The sequence below is a fragment of the Tachypleus tridentatus genome, chromosome 1 (genome assembly GCF_004210375.1).
Source record: "Tachypleus tridentatus isolate NWPU-2018 chromosome 1, ASM421037v1, whole genome shotgun sequence".
In the NCBI taxonomy this organism is placed as follows: domain Eukaryota; kingdom Metazoa; phylum Arthropoda; class Merostomata; order Xiphosura; family Limulidae; genus Tachypleus; species Tachypleus tridentatus.
Window position 1 is genome coordinate 9,021,264 of NC_134825.1, and position 14,625 is coordinate 9,035,888.

The window sequence follows — 14,625 nt, forward strand, 5'->3', positions numbered from 1 at the left end:
CAGGCCTGGCATGGCCAAGCGCGTAAGGCGTGCGACTCGTAATCCGAGGGTCGCGGGTTCGCGCCCGCGTCGCGCTAAATATGCTCGCCCTCTCAGCCGTGGGGGTGTATAATGTGACGGTCAATCCCACTATTCGTTGGTAAAAGAGTAGCCCAAGAGTTGGCGGTGGGTGGTGATGACTAGCTGCCTTCCCTCTAGTCTTACACTGCTAAATTAGGGACGGCTAGCACAGATAGCCCTCGAGTAGCTTTGTGCGAAATTCCAAAACAAACTATCAACCAACAACGAACAAACCTTCTTAATGCTCGAAAGCATCAGAGACTGTGAGTTATGTTTCTGTAAAAAGAAACTATCCTCACCAATAGATAAACCATTCAAGATCTTTCCTTTTAAATCATTCTAATGATCATTTATCTTCTTCCAATAATTCTCACAAAGGTTCAGTGGGAAATGTCTAAAATTATGGTTTCGATCTCTGCGTTGAGCAAAACCAATTAGGCCAGTTTGTAACCTTGTAATTTATTTTGAATGAGTCTTCCCATGGTTCAACGGGAAACGCTTTAAATTTGGCGTTCGATCTCTGTGATGGACAGAGACAGATTAGTATTCAAACTGCTTTTTAAATCGAGTTTTATGTTTGATTTGATTTTAACAACGATTATATTGTAGACATTAATACAGTTATAATATTTATACTTTCATGTTGTTATTACGTTTCATTTTGATGAAATGTGAATGATTTTATAAAAACAAAATGTTTTATCCATTTTTGATCAACACTCAAGACACGGTTGTGTGTCTTGTAACAACAAAACAACAACAGGACATACAGTGTATTATGAACATGGATGATACTTTAGCTATTTTCCACCTTCCTCAGCTCGGACTGTATTAATCCAAACACATATTTTCAGTGGATGCACTATATTACAACGTTATTTCACATACCAAATTTCAAGACAATCCATTGAGAAATAGCTGAAATACGTTTCCAATTTTGATTGGGTTCCTACCCCACTTTTTGTCTTCGCACCAAATGTATATGTGTGTGTTTTTTCTTAAAAGGAAAGCCACATCAGGCTAACTGCTGAGTCCACTAAGGGGAATCGAATCCCTGATTTTAGCGTTGTAAATCCTTAGACTTACTATTGTATCAGTGGGGGCGTCAAATGTATGGAGAATTTATTTAATAAAAAACAAACTTTTCCTTTATACATTTTTTTTTAATTTGGCACACTGATAGATCTTTACAATATACAATTAAAACTCTCAATTGGTTTAACTAAAAACAACGTGTGTAAAATTATTCAGCAACAATCGTTCACATTTAACAAAAATTTGTGCTCATGCCCACGCAAAAAGTCATGTGAGCTATCAGTCTAACATTTTTATTACAGATTCACATAAGAATAAAAGTGAACCGGTTTTAATGTTTTGTCATTCGGATTAAAGATGACTGATTTAGAGCAGCAAAACTATATGGTAAAAGGACGTGCATGTACATAAGTACTGGTTAAGCCAAGCAAACTAGGGTAGCAGTTTCTAACTAAGTTTTCAAAAGAATCATACGGGTTGACAGTTATTGTTGATTATTCATTGTCGACTTTCAGCATACATTTTCTAGATTTTATCAAATTATCCTACTTAAAGAACGTTTCGCGCCACGTGATATAAGCTTAAGCAATTAGCATAAATACTGATGTTTGATACGGCTGTACCGCTTGCAAGAAGGCGATGACAAGAAACTGTTGATCTAAATTCCACGGCGTTCGTATAAAGGAGGTTATCCACTGTTTTATAGAAGAAACACTATCACCAAGTATTTTAAAGAATCTGGTTGGTTATATAAAATATAGGTCTGTTCTAAACAATAAGGTTGCGATCCTGAAGCTAATGTTACTATCGAGTGTCACATTATTACTTCTTGTTGTTTGTTGTTGTGTGTTGACAGAAAGTCATAATATCTAATCAAAAACACGATAGGTGTGAAAAAAGTGGAGATGGGTACAAAGATATCATACGACAGCCAAAACCACATCACTAGTTAAAGTTAGTTTACACGGTATATGTATTTTAAGAATTGTAGATGTGGTTACTGTATGTACTGATATTACAAGTTGTGTCAATTTTAACACATTTTATTGGCTGTCGTGTACTTCAAACCTCCGTGTTACCTACATAAAGAATATAATGCATTGTGTTTATAGTTGACGTAAGTGTTGAAATCAGTTTTGCTAAATATAGTCCTCCTCAATTATATCCTTTAAAAGAAAGAATGAAAACGCAGTTAATAAACCTTGTTACTTCTTATGGCTCTAACCTGCCATCTGTAGTTTAAACAAAACAACTGAAAAACATTCCACAAAACCTGTTCAAATTATTTCAAACATTATTAGGGAAAAGGCAACAGTCATGCACATTCCCAGTGTTTATTAATTTCGACAGAATAAGATAATATCTAATTTATTACATCTAAGACTTGATGAGACTATTACAGGTTAGGGTCCCTAAAACACAAGCAATTTGTGTAACATTACGGCTTGGCAACTAGGAGCAGTTTAAGTTTCGTTACGTATGAACAGGGGCATAATTTAAGCGCGTAAGCCTAGAGGGAGAAACAGTTAAAATTTATATATGCTAAAAGTAATGATTTTTTTATAAAAGAGTTCATGTTTCAAATCAAAATAAAATTAAGTTTCATTTTTTTCAAAAGTTAAGAAAGAAAATTTTAAGTAGAATTACAATCCGTCTGGGAGTGACCCAAAGGATAGTATGTCGGGCTGTTGATCCAAATGTCCATGGTTAACGTTCCATTGTTGCAAAATTGCGCTCCATTATGAGAGCAACGGTGAAATCTCCATGTTCGATTAGAGTAGCCCAACAGTTGGCGGTGGGTGCTGTTGACTGGCTGCCTTCTCTCTAACCTATCAGTTCAAAATTAGGAACGGTTAGCGCAGATAGCTCTCGCGCAAGAATTTGAAACCAACAAAGAAGTCTGATTTAAATTCTGCACGTGTCTTTGTAACTTACAATTAGAAGTAATTATTATTTTAAATGTGTAATAGGAAAGCAAGTTGATTGTGGAATAGGTGTTGACTAGTTACTGGTTTAATCATACTATATATATATATATGTATATATATATATTTGCTTCAACAAAACAGGCATATTAAATAGATTATATTGTTTTTGATATTGTTATCTGTACCATGCGTCACAAACAAACCGCAGGATAGATTATTGAATAAAAACACATAATGAGATAGGCGATAGCGTACCACCTAGTGGTGCGTATCAGCACTAGACGCTAATAACTCTGGAATAACTTCACAATCTTTGTGTAAATAAATACCGCCCAGGATTTCTCACTAAATTCGTGACAATGTATGACATTTTTTATCAGAAGAGGAAGTACTGGTTGTCTGGAGACTCGAAAACCCGTGGGGCTAGACAAATAAGTATTATTAACCCGTGGGGCTAGACAAATAAGTATTATTTCTCCAAGTGACACGTCAAAGAGTGCCACCAATGAAGAACCGTTAATGTAACGATATCTAGTTTTATATTTTCTTTCTTATATGCTGTTAATGAACAAGTTTGTAGTGAAATCATTTTAATATTAAACTCGTACAAATCAGGAAGTATGCAAAATGTAACCACTGGTATCACATGTACGACACATAATAGATGTGTGAGAACATACTCTAAACGACAGTTTTGCCTTTTGTAGATCAAATACATAAATTCAATTTACATTTAATCTTTTAACTAGTTGTTGTTTGGCCTTAACCTCCACTGGTATTACAAACATTTTCTGTTTTCGTGCTTTTATCTAAGATATTATCAGTTGTTACTTACGTTATCAGAAATAAGATGGGAATTAATCCATATTAAAATACGAGAGTTCCGAGAATAAGCGTAACTTACCACCGTGAATGAGACCCTTGGAAATGTTCGGAGTCAAGAGAAATGTGAGAAAAGTAGTTAGTGCGAGACGTGATACAAGCCCGGTTATACTGCTATTCGTTGCCATCGGTCTCCGAGTCTTTGCCACGGAAGGTTGGCACTTTGGTCGTTGCTTCTTGACGTTCTTTTGGGTCGTTGTTTTTGTTGTCCCGAATCGCAATAGATATTAGAGCTGAGAGCTCAAAACTACATAAGGCTGAAAATAAAAACCTTAACAAAGTATTTGTCGTATTTTGCGTTATGCTCTGTTTTTCAAATAAAATATGTTTATCGAATAAATTTATAGTCTTCTATATTTAGTTTATCTCTAATAACAGACTTAAAAAACAAGCACACAGCAGGACAGAGTATTTAGTAAAACTTGAAATAACTTGTCTGATGGCAAAGCATGTAACCGACACACTAAGAGATTTACTACGAACTGAGATCCCACATGTATTCAACTCGTTAAGTATATATTTTTTAGGCTGATATGAGTGTAGCGCCCTCTCCTGGTAGACGAACTTCCTGTGTATTTGTGCAACGTGAGCTAGATAAAAATATTGTGTCATAGTACAGAGACTTGTGAAATTGAGCGTGAAGTCTTAAAAACCAGTGACAAATAAGCAAAACATATATATATTACAAAGCACGCGTTTACAGAATGTACAAAAGGAAATAACGGTAAACAAACGTATGAAATAATTACAAAACATTTCATGTATAATGTCAATTATAACGGTAAAAGTTGAAGTTCAATCCCTGGAATACGAACAGTAAAGATAACACTTTCTATAGCTTTATCCCAAAGCCAAAGAACCAAATAATGGTATTAATAAAGTTTGCATTTATTAGAGTGATGCTTTAAAAATTTTATAATTTCGTTGCTTGAATATAACATTGAAATACGAACACGTAACTAGTAACAGCACTGAATGATTGAATTAGAAATACACACAACCAGGCGCTATTAGATTGAAATTTGAACTTACGTTCGTGAGTGTTTAATTGTGATTGTGGATGCGTTATCCAAAAAAAGTTATGATACAGGACAAACATTTTAAGTCATTATTTAGCCTTAAGTTAACACGTTCAAGATACTTGGTGAACGAATCGAAGTGCTGATTGTTAGGCCTAACAAGTAGCATATACCCAGAATAACAGGAGAAATCAAAGTGTTCGACTGTAAGTAATAAATTAAAGATAGGAAAATGTTTTTAGCCATCAAATTAAAGAAACGGTAGAGGGCACTTTGTTTGAAACTGATACATAAATATTTGTTTACTGTTAAGCACAAAACTACACAGTTATTTCTTTCCACTGCGAGTATCAAAATGACTAAAAGTCCTCACATTTTACGCTAAGTCACCCGGAAGCGATATATAAATATCGTACTACATATGCAAATCTCTTAAAAATACATCCTAATAGCACATGCAGTTATTACTGATAGTAGCAAAATTATTATATAACACTGCAAGAAATACATAATCAAGTGCATAAAACATAAATGAAATAAAATGAGAAAGGTTTAGAAAATTGCTTGAGGAACAGAACGATCTTCTATACATGACACAGTTGCGTGTACAAGCCTAACCGGAAAGCATGTTGAATGGAAGGAAGTTCTGGTCTCCATCAACTGATGAATACCGTATTGTTTGATAAAAGTAAAAATAATGAGTCCAAATAAGTACACATTTTTCTAAGTAATACTTTTATACAAGCGGTAACATATTTTCAACTTTAAGGTCTGATTTTTGTTGATGAGGATTTCTAAGCTCGTTAGACTGACATAAATTGTTCATAATAGTCTAAAGGTAAAATTTATAGTTCACAGATGAAAGGTTTTATCGATATTTCTGCAAGGTTTATCTGCATAATTATCATATCCACCTCAGTAACTGGAAGTCTTCAAATAAATTACGATTAGATTGTGTTGGATTTGTATATGGGTACACTAGCAATAATCTGAATGTACAGTCCCAATATTATCTTATAAATTTCTATAAGCTTAAAACATATAGGTCTAGCCTAATTCATTTTTCTAACCTAGACCAATGATATACTCACATTGTGTACATTTTTTTATCAAATCATTCAGTACCATTTTACCAAGTAACAATGATTAGGAACTTGAAGAGGCGTAACTGGGCACATGCCCGATTTTATTTGACATTGACCCGAACCTCCAGTTGGGGTCTTGAAATATCAGAGTAAAAAATGCTGAAAATTTCCGCACCTATAGGCTCGAGCCGCGAATCTTTCAAGCATTTGTCGACACCTCCAGGAGTTTGAAAAATAATTACTGATCCCTTGCGCAGCACAAAGACAAATCAGTAAAGAAATTCAAAACTGAATGTTGTTCTTACAATCTTCTCATAATACTAGCGTTAGGCCAGGGCAAAAGATAAGCTAAAATTTCAACAGAATCAAACTATACTTTTCACTTTCACTAGATCAGAAATAATCTATCTTTACTGTGACGTTATTTCAGAAGTCCTAGAGTGGAGAGTATATTTAGAAACCTTGTCGTCAGTTGTCCCTAACACTTCGTTGGGTACAAAGATGTCGTACGACAGCGAAAACCACATTAGTAGCTAAAGTTAGTTTACACGGTATGTGTATTTTAACGATTGTAGATATGGTTACTGTATGTACTGATATTACAACTTGTGTCAATTTTTCCACATATTTTATTGGTTGCTGTGTACTTCAAACCTCCCAGCACCTACATAAAGAATATAATGTATTGTTTTTATAGCTGACGTGATTATTGTATATATATATAAAAGTAAATTAGTTTCTTTATTCCTGGTTTCTTAACCTTCATTAAAAGGCAGCATGAGTTCTAAATAACTTTTATCTTTCAGTCAGTTTTATAGAATGTTAATATTTAAGCGGGATCTTTCAGAACGTACAAGTAAAGCAGTGATCGTCATATTTTTGTTGCCTAATGTTCTGGTTATTTGGAACGTGATCATACTACTGTATAATAGACGCGAAATTCACTGGAGTAAAAGTTGACACCAAACGACAAAAAATAAAGTCTGAAATCCATACATTATAACACCTTTTTAATGACAGTGCATAAAATAAAACACACAGTTAGAACATTTTTAACTCTTCTCCTGTCTTTGTTTATTGACATTCGAAATGCATCAGTTTATGTGCAAAACTATATTAATATACATAATACGATCGCGTGTGTCTACTTGCCTGTTTGGAGCTTTACTCGCAAATTTCTCTATCAGATGCTATATGTCTCATATCGTTGGAAGAGCCTTTGTCCGAGAAGTCCGGATTGTGCATTGACTTTAATATTCAAAATCATCTTGTCTGTTTTTTAGTAGTTTTTTTTTGTGATTAAGCGCAAGGCTACACAAGGGGCTATCTGTGTTCTGACTACCACGGGTATCGAAACCCGAATTCTAGCGCCTTACGTTCGCAGACGTATCGCTGTGCCATTGGGGGGTATTTTGCTTAGTCAAACTTTTTAATGCAATTAGTATGGTAGACGATGACACAGTGTTGTTGTTACCACGTGACGACTGGCTTCGATTTCAATTTTAGTTTTCTATTTGCAGGCTATTTCACATAAACAACATTTAACTCGTATGTAATTTTCTTTAAAAAATGGACAATACACTAACCACGTTTTTTTGTTGTTTTTTTGTTTTCAAAATAACCATGTTTTATCCATTACTTACAAGAAAGCGTAGCTTAAATAGTGTGCAGAAACATCATAAAAAATGGAAAATTCAAGCAAAGGACATGATAACGACCAAACATGTTTTGCGGATCGCTGCTAGTTCGCATGCAATACCATTTTGTGTCCACAATATAAAGCACACAGTAATAGTCGTCCAGAAATAAAACAAGTACTTAGATAGATGACAATTATCAGTACAAAACTAAAAACAAAATTCAATAAGATCGGATAACGGAAAGGAAAATCTGGATCTTTCTCCCCTCCTCCATTTTTAGAGATTATTGTTGTTCACTGCAAGAATCAACTGGAAACGAGAACGGCATATTCCCTGCTGTTATTATCCAAGCAATAATCATAAACAAATATTCACCACTAAGCCTAACATCATAAATGAACTAAGTTTAACATAAATTTCAATTACTTTTATTAATCCATACCTATTTTTCTTTCTGTTCGTCTGAATACAAGTCTTTCCACGTCTTCAGTTCTTTCGGCCAAGGTCTTGTTCTTTTTAGTCACCCTGCTCTTAATCTTTGTTTAAACTTTTGTTCTGATGTGTTACCTCATTTAATAAGGGAAAGAATGGACACTATTGTTTGATAGTTATTACAGCTCTTAGTTGCTTAATTTTACAAAAGTTAATCCTTCAAACGAGCAGCAAACTAAATAGCTTATCCTGTTATCTATTCCAACCATTGTCTTTGGAAACTGCACCTACTATGTCTTTCATGACTCATTTCAATCATAATCTATTGATGTTGTTGGACTTGCCTGCAGTACTTTATATTGATGATTTAGTGGTGTAGTGGTAATAGTACATAAAACTCCTCCTCTCATAGATAGCACAACATGAGCGGTAGCAAGTGTAGACCGGATTGATTCTCATGTTTTATGCTCTTGACCTTGTTCGATATTTTATTATCTTTTATCTCATTGAACTTCTTTCCACTGTTAATTTTTACCCGTAAAGTTTCAGTCTCTTCTAGAGATCGTGTGGTCATCTTTGAGTGTGGATTCTGTTTTATTTTTACCAAAATGGCTCCACTCCTGATACCAATGTCGTAATAGTTCCTATTATTGAGCGAATCTTTTTTATTATTCAGTAAAAGGGAGAGAGAGAAAAAAAAAAGTTACACAACGGGCTTTCTGTGCTGCGCCCACCATGAGTATCAAATCCGGTTTATAGCATTATAAGCCTTTAGACTTTCCGTTGAGCCACGGGGGGCAATAAAAGAATGATGCAAAGTCCAGTCTACTTACGATCATGTGTTATCTCTACAAGTCCAGAGATTAACGTAACAATCATTTACCGATAGGCCTAACTTTGTTGTTTAATTCTGTATCTCAGTTTCTTCATCGAAACACATGCTAAATACTCACATCAGTGAACTTTTTAATCGTTTGATAGTAACAAACAACTGACTAAATCATGTACTGATTACTCATTAACTGAACCAATAAACTCTCTAACTTACTAATTCATAGTGACAGCCTCAATCCAAATCAGCCTGACTTGATTTTAATGAGCTTCAAATTCTTTTCTAAACTTTAAAAAAATTCTAATCATTAAAGTCACACCCATCAAGTTATTAGCATTAAACTTTTTTTTTGTTTTTTTTTCCGGTTTAATAACAATACCGACTTGTATAAACGTGTAGATTAAAAATGTAGCCTACAAGGTTCCAATGATATAATAATATAATCCCTTCCGAGATAAAAAAGGTGATTTGTAATGAATTTTGAAACACATGTAGTTTATAATAAACTTTCTTATTTATTTTGTATCCACTTCAAGTGTAGTATTTGCATGATATCACTTTAGAACACTGTGTAGGAATTACAAGCTAAGACTTTATTTGAAATTAATTATTAGCGACATCTTTTGAGACCTATTTGAAGTAAATGTAGACACAAAACAAAATAAAGAAAACCTGAATAAAGGAAACATATATATATATATATATCAAGAAAATATGTCAAACTTTTCCCATCTGATTTTTTAAAATTAACAAGTAAGTATAAAAATAGCTAATGTTTCAACCGTGATTCATAAAAGTTTTTGTAATTGTACTTGTATCTACCAAAGGTATTTTATTTAGTTTGTGCAAAAGATCGTTTTAACTAACACCATTATGACCTGTTGTTATAATGTCATTATGGGCCAAAGTAAGATATATGTTACGTTGATTCTCACGAAAACATTACCAAAAATTCATGAGCTGCATAATAATAATTTATCTGTTACGCATCTTTTAAACCTATTCCAGTTGTGGAAACTTTTAACATTTCAGTTATTGTTCAAGACATCGAAAATAAATAAACATGGGCAAATGAAATACAATTATTTTTCATAATTTGGTGTTATAACACTTGAGATGCAACTTAGAAAACTGACTCACACTAGGCCCTATACAGAAGAAAACTTAATATTATTAGATGCTCTATCTTGTCTTCACCTCAAAATGTTTGCAGTTTACATCTGGAATCGTTATAAAACGCATAGAATTTATTATTACAAATTAAGTATGTATGTAAAATGAAAACGCATAAATATTAGATGTATATTTACACAAATAAGTGATATAAAATACAATTAGCCGCCGAGACCCGGGATCGAACCAGGGACCTTTAGATCTTCAGTCTAACGCTCTCCCAACTGAGCTATCTCGGCTTGTTTAATAATTTTGTTATGTTGCCTTATTATTTATTTTATAATTAAATAAGAAAAAATGTATATAATTATTTATATTATTGTAAAGATTTTTCTTTTTCTTGAATACTCTCCAAAGTATATAACATATAGAGATTTACATCAAAATAATTACAAACACAACAACATTGGCTTACGTCAAAAAATTGGCGTCGCTCGGAACCTTTCTTGGTTTGGCCTTGTGTTAATCTATAGAACTAGTTAAAAAGATGTTACTAAAAGTGGAAGAATTTCTTTGCTTGCAACCTTAGGCTTTCCGTATTGACAAGAATTATGTTATATAACAACATAATTAACACCATATCTGACTTTCTAGGAACCTCGGTAGAACCCAATGACCTGTTTACAAGAATGTACCTTGAATTACTTTATTTTGATACTGCACATTTAACGGTATAAAAGCCAGTGTGTATCACGTCACACTTGAAATTAAATAACTTATAAAACCTAAAATGCATTTATTCAGATAGTATATTTCGATTACTCTCTGCCCATTACAATTTTAGTGACGGAGATGCAAGGGGTCACTGAAACCTGATAAGTGTAGTAAGTGTTGGTATGGTAAGCCGAAAGTAAAAAAAACAGATGTAGTGTGAGATTATCCAGCCTAGAGCCAAGTGCATAAAATGAAAGCAAAAATGCTGATTCAATTTTGAACTTAAATAATTTGTGAATTAAATTCTGTTATTTCACTAAGATTTAAATTAAAAACAAAACTCTTTAATCAAAAGAGATTCTATATTGAGAAATAAACAAATAGTTTTCACTTACGTTGTCTATATATTTCATTTCAAACATTCTGTACATAAACTAACAAAAATATTAGGTTTATACTTTTGTTACTAAGTGACGTGACAAAAATATTTGGTGGAAAGTGAGTGTGTTTCTGTAGCAAAGCCACATCGGGCAATCCGCCGAGTCCACCGAGAGAAATCGAACAGCAATGTATATTTGTAGACGTACCGCTGCACCAGCGGCGGACTGGTGGAAAGTAGTGTTACCAAAATGCATTAACTTTTATATATATTAGAAGTTGTTAATCTAAATGATTTTTACCAATAATTACTTTTTAAATACGCCACGAATTCATTTCATGAATGAAGTTAATTTTGATTGGTTCAAAAGGGAATTTACTGACGTTTGACTATTTCAACTACACTTTTTTTGCCTTTTTGTCAGACAAGCATGATTTCACAAAATTTATATATTTCCGTTAGCTATGAAATGTGAAGTTAAGTTATGCTATGGAGTGGGTTCGTTAGTACGCTAGTGAAGTACATAAATCTAGGTGTATTATTTTTATTTTACAATTCTGTGAATAGTACAATCTGTAAGGTAATTATTACATTTTATTTTACTTTTCTTGCTAAGCCTAACTCTACAAAACAACATACATTTCAAAAACTTTTATTTAGATGACTGCTTGACACAGTTATCTTTAGCTGCTGTAAAGTCTCTGCGGTTTGTTAACAACGAAGCTAGCTAGCTGATTCTTTCTCTCTATAATCAAAGTGCCTAACACATAAAACACTTATTGCTACATTTTACCAGAGTTTGTTACGATTTCGTCTATAAGAATTGAGTTCCACAGTCATTATTTTCGTTATTGGAAATCCGACACAGTAACAACTACAAAAAATAAAGAACAGAAAATAAGACTTTTTATTAATAACTTTGTTTAACTCAAACTGGTGTTTATTACGATCCTTTTGTAACTGTAAATAAAATAACGACCTATATCTCGAGAATGTAACTTTATTAGCTCAATATTTTGCTATTACAGTTTCAACTGGATTGGTGAACTTGTTGGGTATCATATTTCCTGACAAAGTTGTAATAGCCGAACACTGAACTAATAGTTGTACTCTCGAGATATAGGTCGTTATTTTATTTACGATTACAAAAAGTTTATTTATATGCTTGAAAGTTACTCAGACTCGAAATCGATAACCATAAACAGCTACTAAGACATAAACAAAGATACTATTTATGACGTAACATTACGTTTGCAAGTTGCAACTTAAGTAAATAAATTAAACGTAACGATTTTACGGAGATAAAGACTTTCCAAGATTGAAAACAACATATTAGTAGCGATGTTATATTTTGTTATATTTATGTTATTAACACTAAACCTTAAACCTCAAGAGTTTCGACGTTAATTGTTAAAAGCATCTCAAATTTCTTAACCTCCGAATTTTCAGGTTAATAGTTCCATCAGAATGACACGTGCTACTTTAATACATTCGTACCGGATATTAGAAACAACAACGATTAGATTTAAACTATACATTAACAGGTAATTTTAGTATTTGAATGTTTTCATACGTTTAACTTGTAAAAGCAGGAGTTTTATTTTAGACGTCTAGTTCGCTTCTACACACTCGTAACAGATACCTGGAATTGTCTTAAGCACTGTAGTAGTTTCTTCTGTCGTTAGCAGATTCTTTTAAATTATCTGTTGAAAATAATTCAACGTCCAGTCCATGTAAGGTTAACAGATTACTTTGTTTCCTCTTTTGACGTTTCTACAAACTCGAATTATTGTACACTATAATAACTTGCTGTAGGCCTACGTTACAAATGACGTCAACTAAAACAAAACGAGTAAAGTAGTTGTATAAAGTACCCGCGATAGCTGCCACACTGACAGGTTCACTCTGTATTTTAAAAATAAACTATCCTGTGTAACAACTCACTGTTACTAACCTGACGACGCTTAACGGAACACTATACTTTTAAACGTTTGGATGTGCTGGAACAAAACTTGACGTTAAATCTTAGAAAACAAATCAACTTACTTGTATAAAGTACCCGAGATGACTGACACTGACTAGTCCACTCTAATATCTTGAAAATAAAGTATCTTTTTGTGTAACAATTTATTCTCTTACTCAACTAACGATGCCTAACGGAACATTATAATAGCCTATGTTGGAACAAGACCTGACTTCAAATATCAGAACTTTCTGGGCGACATAATAACATCATTACTTATGGCCCACAGATCCCTCTAGCTAACATTCAAATTACAACATTATAAGCATAGCATATAACAGTACATTAACTGTTTTTGGTTAATATATAATGGTTAATAAACATCTTTGAATATTCATGGCGTTAGCTGTCTGACAGCAAATTCTGCTATGATTCAGGTACAGGGAACTGAAAATATAATGATATAATTGTTAAGATTTCATACTTATGAATACATTGTCGTTTTATATAGTTCTTACTTCAACCTGAAGCTTATATCACTTTATACTATGTATTAAAGTACATACACTTTGTGATCTGTACTACTTAACTAAAATACTAGTGTATATTATATGCTTTAAAATATTCAGCCACTTTAAGTTCCCTTGTTGGTGATGAAAGAACAAAAACCTCACACATGCAAAATAAATGCTTTAAGGGAAACATTATTTAGGATGTAGGATCATACGTACACATTAATCATTCATTCTATATATTCTTCAAAAATGTAAAAAATCAAAGCAAAAAAACGATATATATAGTAAGACGTAATATTGTGCAGTGATATTGTTCATTTCTAGTTCTAAGACTGGTATAGCAGAGAAAACTAACCTGCACACCATGTATCTCAGAACGGCTGGTATGGGTATTAACACTTTTATTGTTAAGCAGAGAACAACGTTTCAACCTTCCTAGGTAATCTTCAGGTTAACAAATAAAGAGTTTGTAACTGACCGTTGCCAGGCGCATGTCTTAGGAACGAGAGTATAAACTGGTACGAAATTGTAGGGGGCGCTGCAGGTGGATATTAGGTAATTAATTAGTATAGGTATAAAAGTGTTCCTTTATATTGGTTTTAGTTGTTGTATAAGTAGGACTTCTTTGATTTTGCGTTTGTTTATATTTGTTTCCTACTTAGTATCTGAGTGTTTTCTATGGTTATGTTGTGTTTATTTGACTTGCGGTGTTCGAAAACGTGTGAAGGTGACTTTTTATGTTCTTTGAATCTGGTTTCCATTTTTCTACTTGTTTCTCCAACATAGAAGTCGTGGCAGTTATCACATTGTATTTTATAAATAATGTTAGTGTTGTGTTTGTCAGTGTAGTTTTCACATAGTATGGAGTTTAGTTTTGTACCTGGTTTTTGAATAAATTTGGTGTTTACTGGAATGTTGCGTTTTGTTGTAAGTTTTTCCAAATGTTGGTTATTCTTTCACTGATGTCGGAAACATATGGTATGCAACAGTATAAAGTTTTGTAGTTTGTTGTATCTTGTGATATATTG

At 33.1% G+C, this 14,625-nt stretch overlaps 1 protein-coding gene and 1 non-coding gene across 2 annotated transcripts in view; both read right to left on the reverse strand.

Annotated features, from left to right (window-relative positions):
• The window catches only part of LOC143239797 (BMP-binding endothelial regulator protein-like), a 104,298-nt gene extending 99,896 nt beyond the window's left edge, over positions 1-4,402 (reverse strand). The window contains exon 1 of the mRNA XM_076481348.1: positions 3,928-4,402. Within this exon, the coding sequence (XP_076337463.1) occupies positions 3,928-4,033 (106 nt within the window). The 5' untranslated portion in view covers positions 4,034-4,402. The remainder of the gene's footprint in view (positions 1-3,927) is intronic.
• Positions 4,403-10,252: 5,850 nt separating this feature from the next.
• Positions 10,253-10,325, reverse strand: TRNAF-GAA (transfer RNA phenylalanine (anticodon GAA)). The gene has a single exon. It is a non-coding gene; the product is annotated as a tRNA-Phe (tRNA).
• Between the last annotated feature and the right edge of the window lie 4,300 nt (positions 10,326-14,625).